This window comes from Podarcis pityusensis (assembly GCF_964106645.2).
Source record: "Podarcis pityusensis genome assembly, chromosome: 5".
In the NCBI taxonomy this organism is placed as follows: domain Eukaryota; kingdom Metazoa; phylum Chordata; class Lepidosauria; order Squamata; family Lacertidae; genus Podarcis; species Podarcis pityusensis.
Window position 1 is genome coordinate 73,746,968 of NC_138032.1, and position 19,922 is coordinate 73,766,889.

Below are 19,922 nucleotides of genomic sequence, written 5' to 3' on the forward strand. Positions count from 1 at the left end.
TATTGTATCATAGAAGGGACCATGAGAGTCATCTAGTCCAACCCCCTGAAATATAGGAATCTTGTACCCAATATGGGGCTTGAACCCACAACCATGAGATTAAACTCTCATGCTATTCATTATCCATAGGGCAGTGATGGAATTATGATTGTAGCATCATGGATTTGGTTCCCATTTTGCACATACTACATTGCATACTGGGGATTGAATGCCCATAGAATACTAATATTCCTACAAAATAATAGTAAACCATTTTTATGTGATATGACATAACATTTTGATGTACAGCCAAAGGATGTAATGTTATGGGCCTGCGGTATGTTGAACTTCGTGATTTTAAGTTCAGAACCACTGGAATACTGTGTAAAGAAAACAGCATCATCCAGCAGATGGCACTCTTTGTATAAAAGTTCTAAATTCTTATTCCTAGCTACTAGGAAGTAACATAATATTGTGGGACCAGAATTTATGTGCGGCTTCCTCTCATTTTTGAATAAACAGTTATTCCACCAGAGCTAAAAGATGTTTTTAAAAATGACACAGAAAAGAGGCAAGACTCATTCTTGAACTGTGACCCAAAGGAAAGTGTTTAGATTCAGCTGGAAGCAGTATCAATCAAAAATGCTCAAGTGTGTGGCGAGAAAGCCCGTCATAATCCCCTATCTTGGAGATAGCCAGTGAAATCGACTATTGCACTTCAGGAGCCTAGCTAACGTTTGTTACTACTGTTTTAAATGACTGCATCAGAACAGTAATGTAAGATTTAACAACAACCATTAGCTGAAATAGCCTAACCCACCTCACAGGGTTGTTGTGAGGCTAAAATTGGGAGGGGAGAATCATGTACACCACCTTAAGCTCATTGGAGAAAAGGACAGGAGATAAATTTAATAATAATAATAAAATCTTCTGCATTCAAGGGGAACCCTCTAGCCACCAAAAATGGTGGGAGAGCTCTCAGCACTGCTTCCAGATGCAGGCTGGTCCCTGGTGAAGGCAGAAAGCTGTGCTTTAGCTGGGCCACATACAGAATTTTTATAGGTCTAGCAATGACTCAAACACAGTAAGCTGTTAACAGAAAGAGTGGATTCCTAGCCGGAGCCAAACAGGGTGAGCTTTCTACTCCATTGTGGTCTGCTTTTGGGCTTGCTTGCAATACCTGTATGACTACCATCAAAAGTGGACTAGGTTGACATTTGGTTTGCTACAGCACAAATACTGCTACCGAGAATCGATGCATAGCTTCATTGTTAGAACTCTTGATTAGGTTCCATCACTTATCTGGGTAGTCATGCAACTCTGAGAGTAGAAGAGCATGTACCCAGACATGGAACATTTGGACCTCCATGCAAAGTACCTGCTTCATAAATATCACCCCACCTGAAGCCATTGCACATTTCTGCCCAATGTGCCCATGTCATATTCCTTTTCATGGGTAAAAGGTAAAGGTAAATGACCCCTGGACAGTTAAGTCCAGTCAAAGGCAACTATAGGGTTGCAGCGCTCATCTCGCTTCAGGCCGAGGGTGCTGACGTTTGTCCACAGACAGCTTTCTGGGTCATGTGGCCAGCAAGACCAAACCGCTTCTGGTGCAACAGAATACCATGACGGAAGCCAGAGTACACGAAAATGCCGTTTGCCTTTTATAATGTGGTAGATGAGAATACAAATGCTTAATTCCATCCCGCCTGCCCCCAGGCTATCACTAGAGTTATAGGAACTGAACCTTAGTACTGTAGCTTCCCAGATCTGAAAGAGATGGTATTCAAGAAAAAGATGCACCCTTTACTTCCTTGGCAATACTTGGAACTGTAATAACTGGCTAGGTAGTATAGTCTCTGTATTGTTTCTAGGCCAGGCAGAAGTCCTTCACCCCAGCTTGCTTAAAGATGCAAATGGCTCCCTCAATGAGTTAGCAACTGCAACAGCGTCACCCCCTGCCTGCTCAAGGAACATGGGGAACCCAAAGTCCACCAGGTATTACTGGACTACAATTCCCATCATCCCTGCTCACTGGTTATGCAGGTGGGACTCCACAGCTCCTTTTATGAACTTAATTGCTTCCAATGCTTACTGCTTTGTAAGGAAATGTATCTCAATGAGCAAATACATCACCACAGGTTCCATGCCTGGCCTCTCTGATTAAAAGGAACTCAAATCATAGGACTGAGAGATTGCTGTTAAAGGAAGGTCTTGGAATTTTACTGCAAGTCAGAGGTGATTCCGGGCTAGATGGACCTGTGGTCTGACTTAATATTCATCAGCTTTATGTGTTCAAATGAACAAGTAAGATTCAAAACTGACCCAAAACTTTTTATTTTCAGTCAAGTTCTGGCAACTGCCGTTACTTCCATTCATGCATCAAGGATTCTTCTTCGTTGTATTTTGTTTAAAACGATGCCTACTAGTTTCATATACAGAACACGCACATTATTAAGCACCCTGATTATGTAAACAAATCAAAATTTCAATAGAACTAAAATTTGGTTCCTTAAAATAAAAAAAGTAGTAGTAGTAAATTTAGCATCTCTCCTGATTGGCTGATAAAGCATTTTTAAGTCAGGAGTGCGAAGTGTGGCACGTAGATCCATACTGTGGAGGAACAGAAGCAACATCCAATCTATTGACCTGGTTTGCATAATTAAATTAATTGAATGCATGATAGAAACTTTTTTTCCCCACTGCCAAAATGGTCACACTCTGGCCCACACCACTTAGGTTTTGCATTATTTTATGGCATTGAAGAGACATGTTACATATCACATACTCAAGACCCCTGCAGGATCAAGTTGCTTGAAAGTCTCCCCTCAGTCATTTGGCTTGAAGGTGGGGAGGAAGAGAGAGCTTAGCTTTTACCAACGATGGTAAACAGTCAGCCCTGTTTAACCGATCCAATAGCATGCATATTTTTCACAGTGACAAAGTCACTAAGATATTCTCCCTCAGTAGGGTTGTAGTTGGTGTTTTGTACCTGTGAATCACAACTGTACTGGTGGGTTTCCCTTTTTTGGATTTTGCTGAGCTACAGGTGAACATACATTGTGGTCTCTACTTAGCTGTTCATCAGTCCTTTCAGTATATCCTCCGAGAGCTCCAACAGAGGGAGCTCGGGGGATGGAATGTCCAGAGGCGGAAGGCTGGGTATCGGAATGTCCTTGGCCTTACCGGCATTCGTTGTAAATTTCTGCCAAGTTGAGGCTGACGCGGCAGCAGTTTCCGAATGCTGCTGCAGACCCCACAGCTCTGACTTCTCTACAAAGTCGGCATCGACATCTAGCTCCTTTTCTAGGGGGGATTTCAGGAGTCTGGCCCTCTCAGCTTTTAGCTGCTTGTTCTCTCGCTTCAATCTCTCGTTTTCAGCTAAGAGAAAGTCCACGTGCCGTTCTAGAACGGCGATTTTGGTGGCCTGCTCCTCAATTTTTGTCTTGTCGTCCTTGGGGGTTTTGCTTCCAACGCACACTTCCAGTGGCTCCTTTCTTTTCTGAAACAGGAACAGTAGTGTGTCGGGGTCCCTATCCAAGACACCGTGGATTGCCTGTGCATCCTTCTCTGGGGAGGGGCTGTACTTCAGGCTAGCGGGAGCTGCCACATTTTGGTCATCAAATTCCTCAGCTGCCGGCTTTGATGAAGCACTATCCTTGTCCACAGCCTGCTGTGTCTTTAGCCTCTCTTCTCTTTTTGCTCTTTTCCATCGCTCTTGGATAAGTAGAATCTGTTTCAGGTGGCTCTCCCTTTGTAATTCCAATGATAACTGGGCCTGTGGAAAAGACAAAAACAAGGGATGAGTTTCTCACCATTAGAGCCACCCTTAATTAGCCTTGGATATAACAAGAGAAATAAGGTTGGTCGAATATCGTCCAATGGTGGTAAAGTGTTTTTAAAGCATTTACTTCATTAGAGAAACAGTATTAAGCATCATTTATGGCACTACATAGATTCTGGTCCTGGAAGGCAGATGCACAGTGCAATCAACTCCAATGAAGCTATTATAGCTTGACAGCAATTGTCAACTATTTTTTACAAACATTTCCTAACATTTTAAACAAAATAATATTAGTAATTCCACAAATCACCTTCTAATGCCAACTATTTTCTAGAACCCTGGCCAGTGAAGGATACAGAAGTGAAACAGCATCTGCATCCTCTTATCACACATCTCTCCCCAACCATTTCTTGCCTTTTCAGAATGTAAGCTGGGGGTAGGGTGGGGTGTCCTAGTCAATTTTATGGTTATAGAGATAATGACTCAATACTAGGCTCGCTCACTGTATTTTGGAGTGTAATCTCACCTGATCCGATTGTGTCAGCTTCATGGCCTCCAAGAGATATGCTGAATAAACCACAAAATGAGAAATGTTTAGGTCAAAGAGAAGTCACATTGAGTTTAGGTACAATGATCGCTTCACAGACATTATCCAGATATGTACACTGTGATCCCACTAAGTGTGCCTATGACCGTAAATCTACTGCAATATTGATGAAGACAAGATTGACACAACACCCCCCCCCCCACACACACAGAGACCTTAAAGGGGTTGTGTCAAGGAGCAAGTGATTGGAGAAACACTTTCTTGCAAAAAGACCTCTTAAACCTAACATGTACTGCAGTTTGGCAGCCAATGCCCAGTTTTGGCACTTACTTAGCCACCATGTAAGAGGCTCCACTGCTCTAACGTGGGATATTCAAGAGAGATAATTGCATTATGTCCTTGACTACTGATTTTCTACAACCACCTTGATCTTTATGTATTTTAGTTCCGCGTGCACATGTAGACAATTAACTTTTCTTCTGTATAAGGCTTACACCAACTCCCAAGACAACAAACTTCTGCCCCAGCCAGGACAATCATGCTTTGGCGCTGAATAGATGATTGCTACTAAGGCGTACTTCAAGGACAGTGTTTTCACACAAGCCATACAATGCTCTTTTTGTTAAATACGCACCTGCTGCCTTTTTGTGACAAGAAATTGCTTCTTCGTACTTCCCCGCTGTCAGCAAACGGTCAGCTTTCCTGCTCTGCTGATGAGCCTTCAAAAGAAAAACAAACTTTTTAATTATTGGCATTTTTTACTATTATTTAAACATCTCTAGTTACTTCAAACTTTTGCATGAAACGGACATGTAGATACACAAAAGGCAGGCAATGCAACAGAAACGTCAGCTGTCTCAGGTTCTGTGTAAGATAGCTTGGCCCCTCAGTATAGAATTATCATAAAGCTGATTGCTTAGGTCAAGTTTGCCTCTGTGATAGCCTTAGGTATTTTCACACCTGCATGCATAACAACAGTGCTGATGTACACACACTGGATTGCAGTTCATGTATTTTAAAAAATGTTAGACAGTGAGCAAACGAAAATGGTGTGCCTGGCCTCATTTAGACATAGGGTGTGTGTATTGCATCTGACTGCCACATGCAGTTTGAGCCCTGAAGTGAATTATTAGCTGAAGCTTCTTCTTCCTTCATCTGATTCTTCCTCTTTCACATTTCTAAGCTAAGAATTAATAATCGCCTAGAGGGTAATAAAAAGGCACTAAGGTTCAGTGGAAAGGGCTGCATACTGAGCAACTCTGAGGAATGCAGCTCTGACCAATAGCACACCAGCTATTTCTCCAGTAACAATCAAATAGTGCAGTTATAAGGGGAAAATACAGCCAATTTAAACATACATTTCTGCTTGAAAATTACAAAAAATAATAATATGTATAGTCAGTCACAGGCATGATTTAATTACAAAACACTTCAGTGTTACTACAGCCTGACCCTTCCTTTTTCTGAGGAAAGAGAAGTGCAAGACAAGTGAATGTATTTGTTGATGAGTGAATGCTAAGACCCTTTGTGAGATGCACATTCTAATGTCATGGTAGCTAGAGGAATCAATTTGAGTCTCAAGAAAGACAGGCTGCTATGGGAACAGAAAACATCAGCATGTAACTTTGTCAGAAGAGAAACAGGAGATATTGAATTGAATTTATTATTTCGGTCATAGAACAGTTCCAGCAACAGGAGATATTATTCTTAGGTGGGTTTTTTGTGGGTTGATTTTTATTTATTTTTTAGAGGCAGGCCCTGAATACAGTTTATGCAGCTGTTCTGTCCCTCTACTTGCCACATACGGTGTTAGGGAATTTCTGGCAGCAAACACAGGAGTTGATGTTGGCAGATTCCAGCAGCAGAAAGTACCTGGCTCTCCTTCACAACCAAGAACATCCCAGTCAAAGCACACTAAGACAGCTGCTCTGCAACAGGTACGAGAAGAACTAAAAAAATAGAGCAGCAAGAACAGTAACTGACACTTTGCAAGAAAAAAATTGAGGATTTCCTTTGAAATCATGCTGCCAAGGACTACAAAGTTTGATGATGCGGTGAGACAAGCTAGCAGATTTACAACAGGGATAAAATGAATATGAGATAATGGATGCTGTTTAGTAGCAGCATGCTATTGCTGACAAAAAATACATAGATCTGGAAGAGATCATGGATGTCCTTTAGTTAATAGATTGCACCTAGATTGTGAATATACTGAGTTTATGTGAGAGATGCATTTACTGTTCTTGGCCTATTCTTACATAATATATAAACAGAATAATTATTTTGGGTGGGATGCAACTAAGTTTTACTCAGAGTAGCCCACTGGCCTTGCTGGCTGGGGCTGATGGGATTTGGGAGCCAAACAACCTCTGGAAGGCCACAGGTTCCCCCTGGCTTAGTCCTTGTTGCCTTGTTCCTAGGCTCACTGTTCCTCCTCAAGAGCATGGTGTTTCCAAAATAATCCAGACCCATCCAGGACAACCCCAAGACTCTCAGTGTTCCAAAGATTGCCTGAAAGGTGCTAGGCTGCTCGTAGTCTTGCACATCACATGCCAAGACTGCATTCTGCAAAGAAGTAGTGTTACTGAGCCACCTTGTACTCTCATGACATGTTGGAACCATTTACTCATGTAGAAGGATTTCCTATTCAACACCCCTACAAATGGCTGCAGAAATAAAGAACGTGAATGGTAGTTTTACCACGTCAAAAATATGAAATAGTGCCACATTTGGACTGCACATATGAGGGTTTACATGCCTGTAAAACCCCATGCCTTGGGATAGTCCAATCTATGCTGTGAAGCACCCTGAGATCTGTGGATGAAGGGCAGTATACTACTACTACTACTACTAATAATAATAATAATAATACCAACCGAAAGAGGCTGGCTGGCTTAAAACTATGCCCTACCCACTGGCCCTCTAGCTGCCCAAGCAAACTATAAACTTTGCATTTGCCATTTTGGTCACCTGAGCTTCAGTTGAGCCACATATGCTTTGCGTTTGCCAAACTTGTTTTCTGTTTTGAAGGAACTTTGTTATTGCATGCCTCTTTCCATGAATCATGTGTTGCTGCCCTCATTGCGTCATCACATCCTGATTCTGTTTAGATAGCAAACTCTTCATGATTTTGACAATGGGTGGCACTTTAACCTGGCTCTTGACTTTGCCCTTAGATAGATGCCCTCTTTCTACATGATTCAAAAGTAACTTGTGGTCTTGTAGTTCTTTTATGACTCTTTTGTGACTTATTCATACAAATTGTGGCTAAATATTTATGCTTCTTTAATCTCGCAAGCTTTTTAGATATGGTGCTAAAGCAAAGGAAAGAGAAATGCCACAACTTGTACTGATTACCATAGAACTGAATGGAGGGAAGCAATTCTATTGCTCCTTCATGTTATTACTACTTTTCCTTGACAAGCTACCACCTATTTTAGTCCACATCTTCTTAAACCTAAAAAGAGACACTGAACTCTGCAGATTGCATATGGTTTTGCTGGTCTACAGCCAAAGTTGTAGTTGGACTGAAGCCCAAGTATTTTGTGAAGCTTCTGAAGCAAGCATACTTAAATCAGCACTAGATGGCAACTGGCTCCATCTATCACAGCAGGCTCACATATAAAGCAAATGTGTTTTGCATTCCTGGCCATGCTGTCAAATTTGCTGACAGTTTAATAACCCTTCCAAGCCAGCAACATTTTGTTGTAAGCCCAATAAAACTACTCAGTACTAGTGGGCATCCAGATGCAATCTATTACTTCTAACAGTCGGTTCTATTTATTTCCTCTAGACACTGAACCTGAGGGCTGCATTGCACACAACTTTCATACTAATGTAGGAGAAACTTATATCTATGTACACTGTAAAGTGTGAAGACTGTAGTCATCTATTTAACAATAGACACTCATCTATTTAACAATAGACACTCATCTATTTAACAATAGACAATACACACCAGCCTGCTTAAGCCCAGTAAATTGATTTGTGGATTCTGTAAGATTTGAATGGGGTACCTTTAGCTTATAGCCACTATACTATACCAGTGCAGTAAGAATCACCCAGGACACGGGTGGCGCTGTGGTTTAAACCATTATGCCGCTTGGACTTGCCGATCTGAAGGTCGGCAGTTTGAATCCCCGTGATGGGGTGAGCTCCCATTGCTCAGTCCCAGCTCCTGTCAACCTAGCAGTTCGAAAGCACGTCAAAGCGCAAGTAGATAAATAGGTACCGCTCCAGCAGGAAGGTAAACGGTGTTTCCGTGCACTGCTCTGGTTCACCAGAAGGGGCTTAGTCATGCTGGCCACATGACCCGGAAAAACTGTCTGTGGAAGCGGACAAACGGCGGCTCCCGCAGCCTGTAAAGCGAGATGAGCGCCACAACCCCAGAGTCGTTCGCGACTGGACTTAACTGTCAGGGGTCCCTTTACCTTTACTTTTAAATCAAACAAATTCTGAATTGCATGTGGTACAGATTTTCTAAACACAGTACTTTGACTTTTCAGCAATGCTGATCAAATACCAACCATGTAACAAAGGGAGAAGAGCTGCTTCACACCTAATTATTTTTCATACAGAGATGTAGGAAAGGTATTAGGATACACTTCTGTAAAGACAACTGCCACACATTTTGCTGTGTGGTACATGAAGTAGAGTTCAATTCAATGCATTAAAGCAAACTGTTCTCTCTAGTGTTTTCTATTTCTATTCAGTGTCCACCACACAAAAAGATGGTTGATAAATAGTGGCAAAGGTGACCATCTCTTCACCTCTATAACAAGCAGATAACAAATCTGATCTCTTTTGACAGGGCTGTTGCAAAGGTAACACAGGTGACTCAGCTTACACTGGGGTTACTTTCCAGAGGTGGCGCCTAAAGCAAAATTGTGTATGGTCTAAACACAATGGGTTCAATGGCAGGTGGGAATTCTAAAGTTTTTCCCCCAGTCCCCTTTCCATTATTTTTATTTGCCAAGCACATTAAGCTGAATGCGAACTAGTTAAATTCACATTAGTTGTGAGTTACCTGTATATGTGGAGCATTTTAAATGCTCAAAAGCATCTTTTAAGTATTTGTGTACACCTATATTCATCCACAGATGGTGCATCTTACTATGCACCAGGACCAAACCTGGCCTTCTGAAAGCACTGCCTCCTCGCAGTTGCCAACCAAAAAGCAACTGTGTCTATGGCAAGGTTACCAGATGTCGGGACAGTCCCCGGATTTACAAATCAGTCCCCATACAAAATCCACTGAAGTTGAAAAATGTCCCCAGATTCATTGAAAAAAATCTGATAACCTTAGCTATGGTGGCTAAACTCAGCGGCAGGAAACTTCAGGAGGGTTGGGATTTTAGCCCATTGCAAATCCTTCTTAAAGTAGTCCTCTAGTAAAATCTGGTCCAACTGGATCAGCACTGCAAGGGTGCCTTTAACATAGCAGATGGTTCCCACAAGCCCTTGCCCATTATTTGCCCACAGCATCTAGTATTCAGTACACATCTATTTAACTATGATGTCTAAATTAGCTACTGACTGCAAAAAGGCGTGTACATGAAACCTGGATTTTCTACAAATCAACCTGCAGGAACCTGAGGCCCTCCAGATGCTGTGGGACACCAACTGCATTAACCCTTACCACTGGACATGCTGGCTGGGGCTGAGAGGAGATACAATCTATGGAGGGCCTCATCCCTTGTTTGGAAGAATAGAAGTTTCATACAAACTGATAAAAATAGAAGTGTCATACAAACATTGACCTGGAATAGCTCAGTCATAGAATCACAAAACTGTAGAGTTGGAAGGGACCCGAGGGTCATCCAGCCCGACACCCTGCAATGCAAGAATATCGACCCGTGCCCTCCCCCATCCATTTCAAAGCCATACTGGACCCTGGTTGGCTTTGCAAATGTGCTAGCAGTCTTACTGCTGTGCCGTTTGGTAGAGTACCGCAATCTTAATCTCAGGGTTGTGGGTTCGAGTCCCACATCAGGCGAACGATTCCTGTACTGCGGGGGGGGGGGGGCTGGACAAGATGACCTGCATGGTCCCTTCCACCAATCCAATGAGCCTATGATTAGGAAGGCAGAAGTAGGCGGAGGCCCTCTTGGGAGTAATTCCCTGCACTCAGCGGCTAATAGAACCACGTAACAGGAAGTCCTCAGCGTCAGCTCTCGCTTGTCCAGAGAGGGCCAGGAATGCGCCTCCTTCGACCATTTCCACCCCCGAAATGGGGTGTGTGGGGTGTTGTAGTTATTGTCGTTATTATTATAATTACTAGGTGTTGACATTATTAATTATTATTGCTATTATTATTATTATTATTATTGTTGTTGTTATTATTATTAACAGCCTAACTTACAGGGTTGGTGGTGACTTTTACCACACGGTAACATCCATAAAGGGTCGGACACACTGCCTTCTCCCCCCCCCCCCCCGCCCGGTTATCTATCCTTCGCCCATCCGGCCCGCCAGAAGGAAGCGCGAATCCGGCCGGCCACGTCAGCTGGCCAGCGCGGAGCCCACACTCGGCTCGGCGCCACTCACCAGGTTGAGCGGGCCCTCCATCACCTCCATGGGCGGCTGAGGGCACATGGGCGCTGAGGCGGCCTCTTCGCCGCTCCGGCCCGAGCGCCCTTAGCGCGGCCCCGACGGCAACCAGCCCGCTTGTAAACACCGCGACGCCGAGGCGCTTCCGCCCCGCGCGCCCGCAGTGACGTCAGCGCGCACCACGCCAGCAGGCGAGGCGGAGGCGAGGCCGCTTCACCACGCCCGCTCTCGCGCGCGGCCGCCAGTTCACGTCCGGACACCCCGCGAGATGACCGGCCGTCTCCTTGGTAACCGGCGTCCAACGGTTTTCCCTCACAAAGGCGGCTCGCTGGCCTTGAACCGCCGCCGGCCGGCTGCGGTAGCCGCTAAGGGCTGGGGCCGCTGACTCAGTGCTGCGACCTCCCGCCTCCGCTTTCCCCGCAGCGCCTCAAAACACCCCGGCGGTTTCCACAGGCCGAAGGTTAGGCACGAAGCGAAGTTCGCCGATTCCAGGCCGCTCGTCCGTTGAGCTCGGTGTCGCCGCTCTGACTGGCAGCCGCTGCCCCGAGCTGCCCGGGGTTGAGCCTGGTCGCTTCCTGTGGCTAATAAAAACAAAAAACCCTCAACACGCTAAAAACTCCAGAGAAGGAGAGAGAGACAGCAGGCTGTACTTCTAGAGCACCTTCCCCTCCCCAAGAAGCCTGGGAAATGTAGTTTGTTAAAAGGTGCTGGGAATTGTAGCTCCGTGGGGAGTAAACGACAGTTTCCACGACTCTTGGGTGAGCGGGAAGAGTGCTTTGAATGCGCTTTATGTGCATCATTTATAGTAGCAGGTCATGTCAAGATGTGAACTGTGAAACCAATGCCACTGTAAATAGATAAAAGTAAAGGGACTCCTGACCCAGTCGTGACCAATTCTGGGGTTGCGGCGCTCATCTCGCTTTATTGGCCAAGGGAGCCGGTGTACAGCTTCCGGGTCATGTGGCAAGCATGACTGAGCCGCCGTTTACCCTCCCACGGGAGCGGTACCTATTTATCTACTTGCACTTTGACATGCTTTTGAACTGCTAGGTTGGCAGGAGCTGGGACCAAGCAATGGGAGCTCACCCCGTCACGGGGATTCGAACCGCTGACCTTCTGATCGGCAAGTCCTTTAATTCCTGTGCTTCGGATGAGGTATGGATACCCGGGTGAGATTTTAGTGAAGCCAGAGCCGTGGGATGCTTCATTGAGATTTTAAAGATCTAGTAACATGCACATGTTTGGGGGTGCAAATGTTACTTTCTGCGACTTCTAGGATAATGATGCTTTGAATTAAAGTTTGAGAATTCAGTGAGGTAACAATCATTTTGCTTTCTGTCACATCTTACTGGACTGAAACACCCATCATCCCTGACTATTCACCATGCTGGCTGAGGCTGATGGCAGTTGGAGTCCAGCAACCTCTACAGGGCCAGTGGTTGCTTAGCTGATCAACTGATGATGACCGCAGCCATATTTATTTTGAGGCTGTTGTGTTTCTGGTGTATTAATGTGAAAGGGATTGGTTTTTTATTGTTGCATCATAAGTTAATTCAACAAAGAGCATAGAACCTTAAAGATGAACACATTTATTATGGTTTAACATTTTTATAGGCTAGATTCCACTTATCAGATGCATGAAATCCCAGGTGACAGGTGTACGTATGTGAGATACACATCTCCACCATCAGAGCAATATAGGTCAGCAGGGCTTCTCATCTGATTAGCCACAGGGAGAACAGGATAATGGACTATATGGACCACTGGTCTGATCCAGCAAGTTCTCATGTCACACAGAAAAACATGGAGGTAGAGTAATAAATGTAAACAGTGAGGTCAGGTGGAAGCAAAATGGGGGGTGGGGAAAACTGCCTTTGACAATTATATTACCATAAAGGTAAAGGGACCCCTGACCATTAGGTCCAGTCGTGGCTGACTCTGGGGTTGCGGCGCTTATCTCGCTTTATTGGCCAAGGGAGCCGGCATACAGCTTCCGGGTCATGTGGCCAGCATGACAAAGCCGCTTCTGGCGAGCCAGAGCAGCGCACGGAAACACCGTTTACCTTCCCGCCAGAGCAGTACCTATTTATCTACTTGCACTTTGACATGCTTTCGAACTGCTAGGTTGGCAGGAGCTGGGACCGAACAATGGGAGCTCACCCCGTCACAGGGATTCGAACCGCCGACCTTCTGATCAGCAAGCCCTAAGGTATGCTAAAAGATTTTGGTGTTGCTGCAACAACCTTTCACAGTGACCCTCAGGTAATTGTCATATGTTACACTTCTTTCAATTTTTTAAAAGCATTTTTGTGGACAAATAAATGCAAATCATTGGTAAAAGGTAGTTAACTAATCAACAAAACATTCTTTACTTGGTTAACAGAGTTACTTTTAAAATAAAATAACAAACACTCTGGAACTGTATTCTGTGCTTGCCACAAAGTACAGGAAACATCAGAGGCAGATATAATGTGAATAAACTGCATGTGTGGTTTTCCCCATGGTTTCTTTTGCCTTTTAGTCGAAACCAGCGAGAGGCTGCAGGTTTAAGTAGAGGACAGCAAAAGGAAGGCCTGCTTAAACATTCCCGCCCCCACCCCAATATAAAACACAAACATCCTGGGCTGCTCTTCTCCAAATGGGCAGAAAAGGTATGAGTTCTATGACAACATCTTTCAGACAGGTTCATCCAATACATAATGGCTATTTGCCCTAACCATTTTGAAACAGTACTCATATCTTTCTGCTATCCTCTACAGCAGTGTTTTTCAACCTTTTTTGGGCAAAGGCACACTTGCTTCATGAAAAAAATCACGAGGCACACCACCATTAGAAAATGTTAAAAAATTTAACTCTGTGCCTATATTAACTATATATAAAGTAATTCTCTTGAATAAGAATCAAATAAACACAAAGAAAGTATTTTATAATTACTTTATTATGAAATAGTAAGTAAACAGAAATATGAAAAATTATAAAATACTTTATTCAGTGCGCAACCTGGGCCTGTTTGGCTGAACACAAAGCTGATATTCTGGCTGGAATCGAAGAAAGACACACACGTAGCTCTTCGTCAACAGCTCTCAGTCTCTCTCTGTATTTAGTTTTTATAGCAATCATGCTTGAAAAGCTCATCTCACACAGATATGTAGTGGAAAATGGGAGCAATGTCAAAATAGCTTTGTTTGCCAGAAGGGGGAACTCCTTGGCAGTATCCAACCAAAAACTGTCCAAAGGTAGATCAGCAAATCTTAGCTTGAAACCATGATTTTGTCTTAGTTCAGTTAGTTCCTCCTGCTCCTGTAAAGTCATGTCCTTTCCACCAACTGATGCTGAGCTATAACGGTCCCTAACCCAGTCAAGGCATTCAGTGGAGACTGAAGAGAAATAAAACGACAACTTCTCCGGTCCTCCTGGTGACTCGAGTCGCGACGTCGTCTTCTCTCCGCTGCTGCGCACGCTGTGCTCGGGCGGGAAGGAAGTCAGAAGATGATGTCCTACTGTGATAGGTCCAGGCTGGAGTCTGGACCAATCACAGCCCGGACATCAGAAAAGTGGAGGGTGTCCCCCTGAGGAGCGCCAATCGGCGCCCCTGCTGGCCGAGGGTGGGGTCAAAAACCCCACCCATACCCAGGACACAGTCCGGCGCCCGCCTAGTGGGCGAAAATTTGATTATTATTATTTTAAAATCTTTCGAAATTTTCAATTTTTCCCACGGCACACTAGTGTGCCGCGGAACAGTGGTTGAAAAACACTGCTCTACAGAGTACACATGGGAGAGGCAGGAAGAAGATAGTATAAGTGTTTAGGAATTCCCAATTAAGCAATTTAGTACTTACATTACCATTGATATATTTGAACTTGTGTAGTTTGTAATCCTATCCTCTAGGTGTCTTCAGTGACCAGCATTCCTTAAAAGACAAAATGACTGTATGAAATAATGACTATTGTAACTGCAAGCTATATTCCAATTGGTATGAAAAAGTTTTCATTTGGATCCCTTCCAATCGGGATTCAGGCCTCACCATGGGACTGAAACTGCCTTGGTCGCTTGTTGATGATCTCCGGCAGGCTAGGGACAAAGGTGAGAGCTGTTTCCTATTTCTGCTGGATCTCTCAGCGGCCTTTGACACCATCAACCATAACATCCTTCTGGACCGTCTAGAGGGGCTGGGAGCTGGGGGCACTGTTATACTGTGGTTCTGCTCCTTTCTCCTGGGCCGTGTCCAGAAAGTGGTTTGGGGGATGAGTGTTCAGACCCCTGGGCTCTCACTTGTGGGGTGCTTCAGGGTTCCATCCTCTCCCCCATGCTTTTTAATATCTATATGAAGCCGCTGGGAGAGATCATCGGGGGTTTGAGCTGGGTGTTCATCAGTATGCAGATGACACCCAGCTCTACCTCTCCTTTAAATCGGAACCAGTGAAGGCGGTGAAGGTCCTGTGTGAATGCCTGGAGGCGGTTGGAGGCTGGATGGCGGCTAACAGATTGAGGTTGAATCCTGACAAGACAGAAATACTATTTTGGGTGGGCAGGGGTGGGGGATTCCATGGTCCTGAATGGGGTAACTATGCCCCTGAAGGACCAGGTGCGCAGCCTGGGAGTCATTTTGGACTCACAGCTGTCCATAGAGGCACAGGTTAATTCTGTGTCCAGGGCAGTTGTCTACCAGCTCCACCTGGTACGCAGGCTAAGACCCTACCTGCCCACAGACTGTCTCGCCAGAGTGGTGCATGCTCTAGTTATCTCCCGCTTGGACTACTGCAATGCGCTCTACATGGGGTTACCTTTGAAGGTGACCCGGAAACTGCAATTAACCCAGAATATGGCAGCTAGACTGGTGACTGGGAGTGGCCGCCAGGACCACATAACACCGGTCCTGAGAGATCTGCATTGGCTCCCAGTACGTTTCCGAGCACAATTCAAAGTTTTGGTACTGACCTTTAAAGCCCTAAACGGCCTCGGCCCTGTATACCTGAAGGAGCGTCTTCACCCCCATCGTTCAGCCCTGACACTGAGATCCAGTGCCGAGAGCCTTCTGGCGGTTCCCTCATTGCGAGAAGTGAGGTTACAGGGAACCAGACAGAGGGCCTTCTTGGTAGTGGCGCCCGCCCACCCTGTGGTACACCCTCCCTTCAGATGTGAAGGAAATAAGCAGCTATCCTATCTTTAAAAGACATCTGAAGGCAGCCCTGTTTAGGGAAGTTTTTAATATTTAATGCTATACTGTTTTTAACACTTGATTGGGAGCTGCCCAGAGTGGCTGGGGAAACTCAGCCAGATGGGCGGGGTATAAATAATAAATTATTGTTATTATTATTATTATTAATAATAATATTTTTATTAAGTACAAATTAGAAAACATACATATTCACAACAAAAGAAAATACATCTAACCAAGGAAAAAGAATTAGAGAATATTTTGTCTCTTTTCATATTTACAGTTATTTATACCACTATAAAATGCTATTCACAATAAAGCAGTGAAATGAAAGATATCAGAAAAAAGAACAAAGAAAGAATAAAGAAGTAAAAGAAAAAGATCATAAGTGAAAAATTTTAAAAGTAGATAAGTACTCACAATACATAGCCGCTTCCCATCTATATTTATATTCAATTGTATTATTTCATCTTGTCCTTATCTACCTTAAATAAATTGGTTTATAAAAAAAAAAAAGACTTCCACTGTTTACCTCACGCATTTTTAATAATCCGTTCGTCAGAACCTCTGTTCTTCATATTTTCCCTTTGGATTTCCTTAATGTCTCACTTGGTATTTTTTTATATTACGCACAAGATTATTCTAAACACAACCAGATTTTTGTAGTTGAGCCCTGGTTTTGTAAATAATCATTTAAGAACTCCCATTGCTTCATAACCATAGTTTTGGATTTTCTCCTTATTATATCCGTCAATTTTGCTAATTCCAGGTGCTCGCAAAGTTTCCCCAACCATTCTCTTTTTGTTGGGATGCTGTCTTCTTTCCAATAGCTAGCAATCAAAAATTTTGCTGCTGTTGTCGCGTATAGAAATAAGTTAGTTTTATCTTTTGGGATATCTTTATCTAGAATTCCTAATAGATATGCCTCTGCCTTTTTTGTGTGTGATGTCCTTATCAATTTTTTTATTTCGTCATGGATCATGTCCCAAAAGGTTTTAATCTTTGGGCAAGTCCACCACATGTGGTATAACGTACCTTTTGTTCTGTTACATTTCCAACATTTGTCGTTGTTCCTTTTATTTATTTTTGACAATCTGTCAAGGGTTAGGTACCATCTGTGGTGAATTTTTCTGAAATTCTCCCTTAATAAATCACACGCAGTAAAATTTATGTTTTCCTCCCAAAAAGTTTTCCATCTTTCCAGATCTATCTCATATCCCAAATCGTGCTCCCATTTTAACATGTTTTCCCCTTTCGTCTCTTGTTCTAAGGTGGTTTTCATTAATAATCTATACATTTTTGCAAGTATTTTTTGATCACTTTGCAATATTTCCTTTTCTAATTTTGAGGTTTTATTTTCAAATTCCCCCCTTTTTATGTCTTTTTTCATATGTTGCTTTTAATTGATAATATTGTAACCAATTTATTCCAAATGTTTGTAATTGTTCGTAAGTTTTTAATTTAATATTTACGTCTGCATCCTCTAATATTTCCCTATATGTTGGCCAAGTTTCTTTTACATTACTCTTTAATGTTGTAGTTGCTTCCACTGGCGAAACCCATTGGGGAGTTTTCTCAATAATTTTTCCTTTTGTTCTTTCCCAGACATCCAATAGAGCCTTTCTTACTATGTGATTTGTAAATTTTTTATGTTGATCTTTTTTGTCATAGAATAAATAGCCGTGCCAGCCGTATATTTTGTCCCAGCCCTCTAGTGTTAGGACTTCATTATCTTTTAATAATATCCATTTTTTTATCCAACACCAACACGCTGCCTCAAAATACTTTCTTAAATCTGGCACTGCGAATCCTCCACTTTCCTTTGGGCCCATCATTACTTCTAATTTTATCCTTGCTTTTCCGCCCTGCCATATAAAATTTGCAAGATCTCTTTGCCAGCTTATAAAATATTTAGTTCCTATTACAATTGGAATCATTTGGAATAAAAATAGAATTTTGGGGAGTATCATCATTTTAATCATAGATATTCTTCCTCCTAATGATAGTTTTAGTTTTCCCCATTTATCCATACTTCCTTTAATTTCTTTCCATTTTTTGATATAATTATCCTTAAATAAATTTGTATTTTTATTTGTAATCCATATCCCTAAGTATTTCACTTTATTTTCTATTTTTAGTCCTGTTGTTTCCTCTAATTCCTTTTTCCCTTTCTCGCCTATATTTTTAGTTATCAATTTCGATTTATCTTTGTTCAATTTGAATCCTGCTGCTTCGCCAAATTCTTTTATTCTTTCTAATGCTTTTTTATACTTTGTTTTGGTGTTTTGGTTGTAATGATCACATCGTCTGCAAATGCTCTTACTTTGTAACACTGTGTACCAAGACATATGCACTTTATTTCTATGTCCTTTCTCAGAGCTATTAATAGGGTTTCTAATATTGTTATAAATAGGAGTGGGGATAAAGGACATCCCTGTCGTGTCCCTCTCTTGATGTCGGATTCTTCTGTAATTTTGTTGTTTAGGATTAATTTGGCTCTTTGTTTTTTCTAGATTGCTTGAATTCCATTCATAAATCTTTTACCTAAATTTAAACTTTCACAGGTTTTGATCATAAATTTCCAAGAGACACTGTCAAATGCCTTTTCAGCATCTACCAAAAGCATTGAAATTTCTTTACTTGGGTTCATTTCGGCATATTCTATTAAGTCTATAATTATTCTAGTGTTGTTCTTTATTTGTCTGGCTGGCAAAAATCCTGCCTGATGTTTTTTAATTACCCTTTTCAGCAGAGTTTTCATTCTATTTGCAAGAACTCCAGTAAATATTTTATAGGCTATATTCAATAAAGATATTGGCCTGTAGTTTTTTATAGGTCTCATTTATTATTATGCTTAAATGTTCTAAAACAGTCCACAATCCTGCCTTAACTAAACATAATGTTATATGGGTTACTTGGAATCACCACTCTGCTGTGGTTCCAATGAAAAAATGACCTTTGGCTTCATTTTTTTTTTTTTAGTTGGGGGCTGAATAAATTTAGAGTGCATTATTTCCATGTCAGTTACTTATGTGAGTAGACATACAAATAATTGCACTGCATGTTTACCTTGTTCAGAAGGCAAGTCCCCCTTGAATTCAGTGAGACTTATGCCCAGGTAAATGGGGATTGAAGCCATATTATTTATCCATTATTCCTTACATAAAATTAATTAGCTTCTTAATCGTATCCTGAATTATTTCCCTGTAGCTTGTCCTTTCTCAGCACTTGAATTATAACCTGTCTTGAACTGATTCAACATTTGTGGTGAGCATGTACATTAAGTAAGTGTATATCATTTTATCAGCATTAAACATATTAATTCATCACATTACATATTTAGGTCCTAAGCCTATCTGGTGTTTGTAAGCTTTTCCAATTAGTTTAACTTAACATATTTAACTAAATAGTCTTTAAATTTCGTCCATTCTTCCTGATACTCCTCCTCCTTCTGGTCACGGACTCTTCCAGTCAGGTCAGCTAGCTCCGAAAAATCCATCATCTTCATCTGCCAGTCTTCCACTGTTGGTACTTCTTGTGTTTTCCAGTTCTTGGCTAATAAAATTTGAGCAGCAGTTGTGGCATACACAAATAGTTTAGCATCTTTCTTCGGCAATTCCAAACCTGTTATTCCAGGAAGAAAGGCCTCTGATTTATTTATAAATGTATATTTCAACATTTTTTCCAATTCATTATAAATCTTTTCCCACAAGTCTTTCACCTTGGGGCAGGTCCACCACATATAATAGAAGGTACCTTCTTTTTCATTACATTTCCAACATAGGTTGTCACTATTATGATAAATCTTTGCTAATTTCACAGGAGTCAGATACCATCTATACATCATTTTCATTAAGTTTTCCTTTAACACTGTACATGCAGTGAACTTGACCCCTTTCTTCCA

At 42.3% G+C, this 19,922-nt stretch overlaps 1 protein-coding gene and 1 long non-coding RNA gene across 2 annotated transcripts; one reads left to right on the forward strand and one right to left on the reverse strand.

Moving 5' to 3' along the window:
• Window positions 1-2,292: 2,292 nt before the first annotated feature.
• On the reverse strand, window positions 2,293-11,016 carry NRBF2 (nuclear receptor binding factor 2). The gene is made up of 4 exons (XM_081005084.1): window positions 10,857-11,016; window positions 4,945-5,029; window positions 4,290-4,330; window positions 2,293-3,757 (listed from the first exon to the last, which is right to left on the reverse strand). The coding sequence occupies exons 1-4, from the start codon at window positions 10,902-10,904 to the stop codon at window positions 3,053-3,055; spliced, it is 879 nt and encodes a 292-aa protein (XP_080861210.1). The 5' UTR covers window positions 10,905-11,016; the 3' UTR covers window positions 2,293-3,052.
• A 137-nt stretch (window positions 11,017-11,153) lies between these two features.
• LOC308476945 lies at window positions 11,154-18,183 on the forward strand. The gene is made up of 3 exons (XR_013986251.1): window positions 11,154-13,620; window positions 14,627-14,943; window positions 16,302-18,183. It is a non-coding gene; the product is annotated as an uncharacterized lncRNA (long non-coding RNA).
• The last annotated feature ends 1,739 nt before the right edge of the window (window positions 18,184-19,922 follow it).

What these genes read in the sequence shown, in the direction of transcription:
- NRBF2 (XM_081005084.1), bottom strand. Translation starts at nt 10,904, where the DNA reads ATGTGCCCTCAGCCGCCCATGGAGGTGATGGAGGGCCCGCTCAACCTG. An exon ending in TGGAGGGCCCGCTCAACCTG is followed by an intron (nt 5,030 to 10,856) that starts GTGAGTGGCGCC and finishes TTTCTTTTGAAG; the next exon opens with GCTCATCAGCAGAGCAGGAA. An exon ending in TTGTCACAAAAAGGCAGCAG is followed by an intron (nt 4,331 to 4,944) that starts GTGCGTATTTAA and finishes TGGTTTATTCAG; the next exon opens with CATATCTCTTGGAGGCCATG.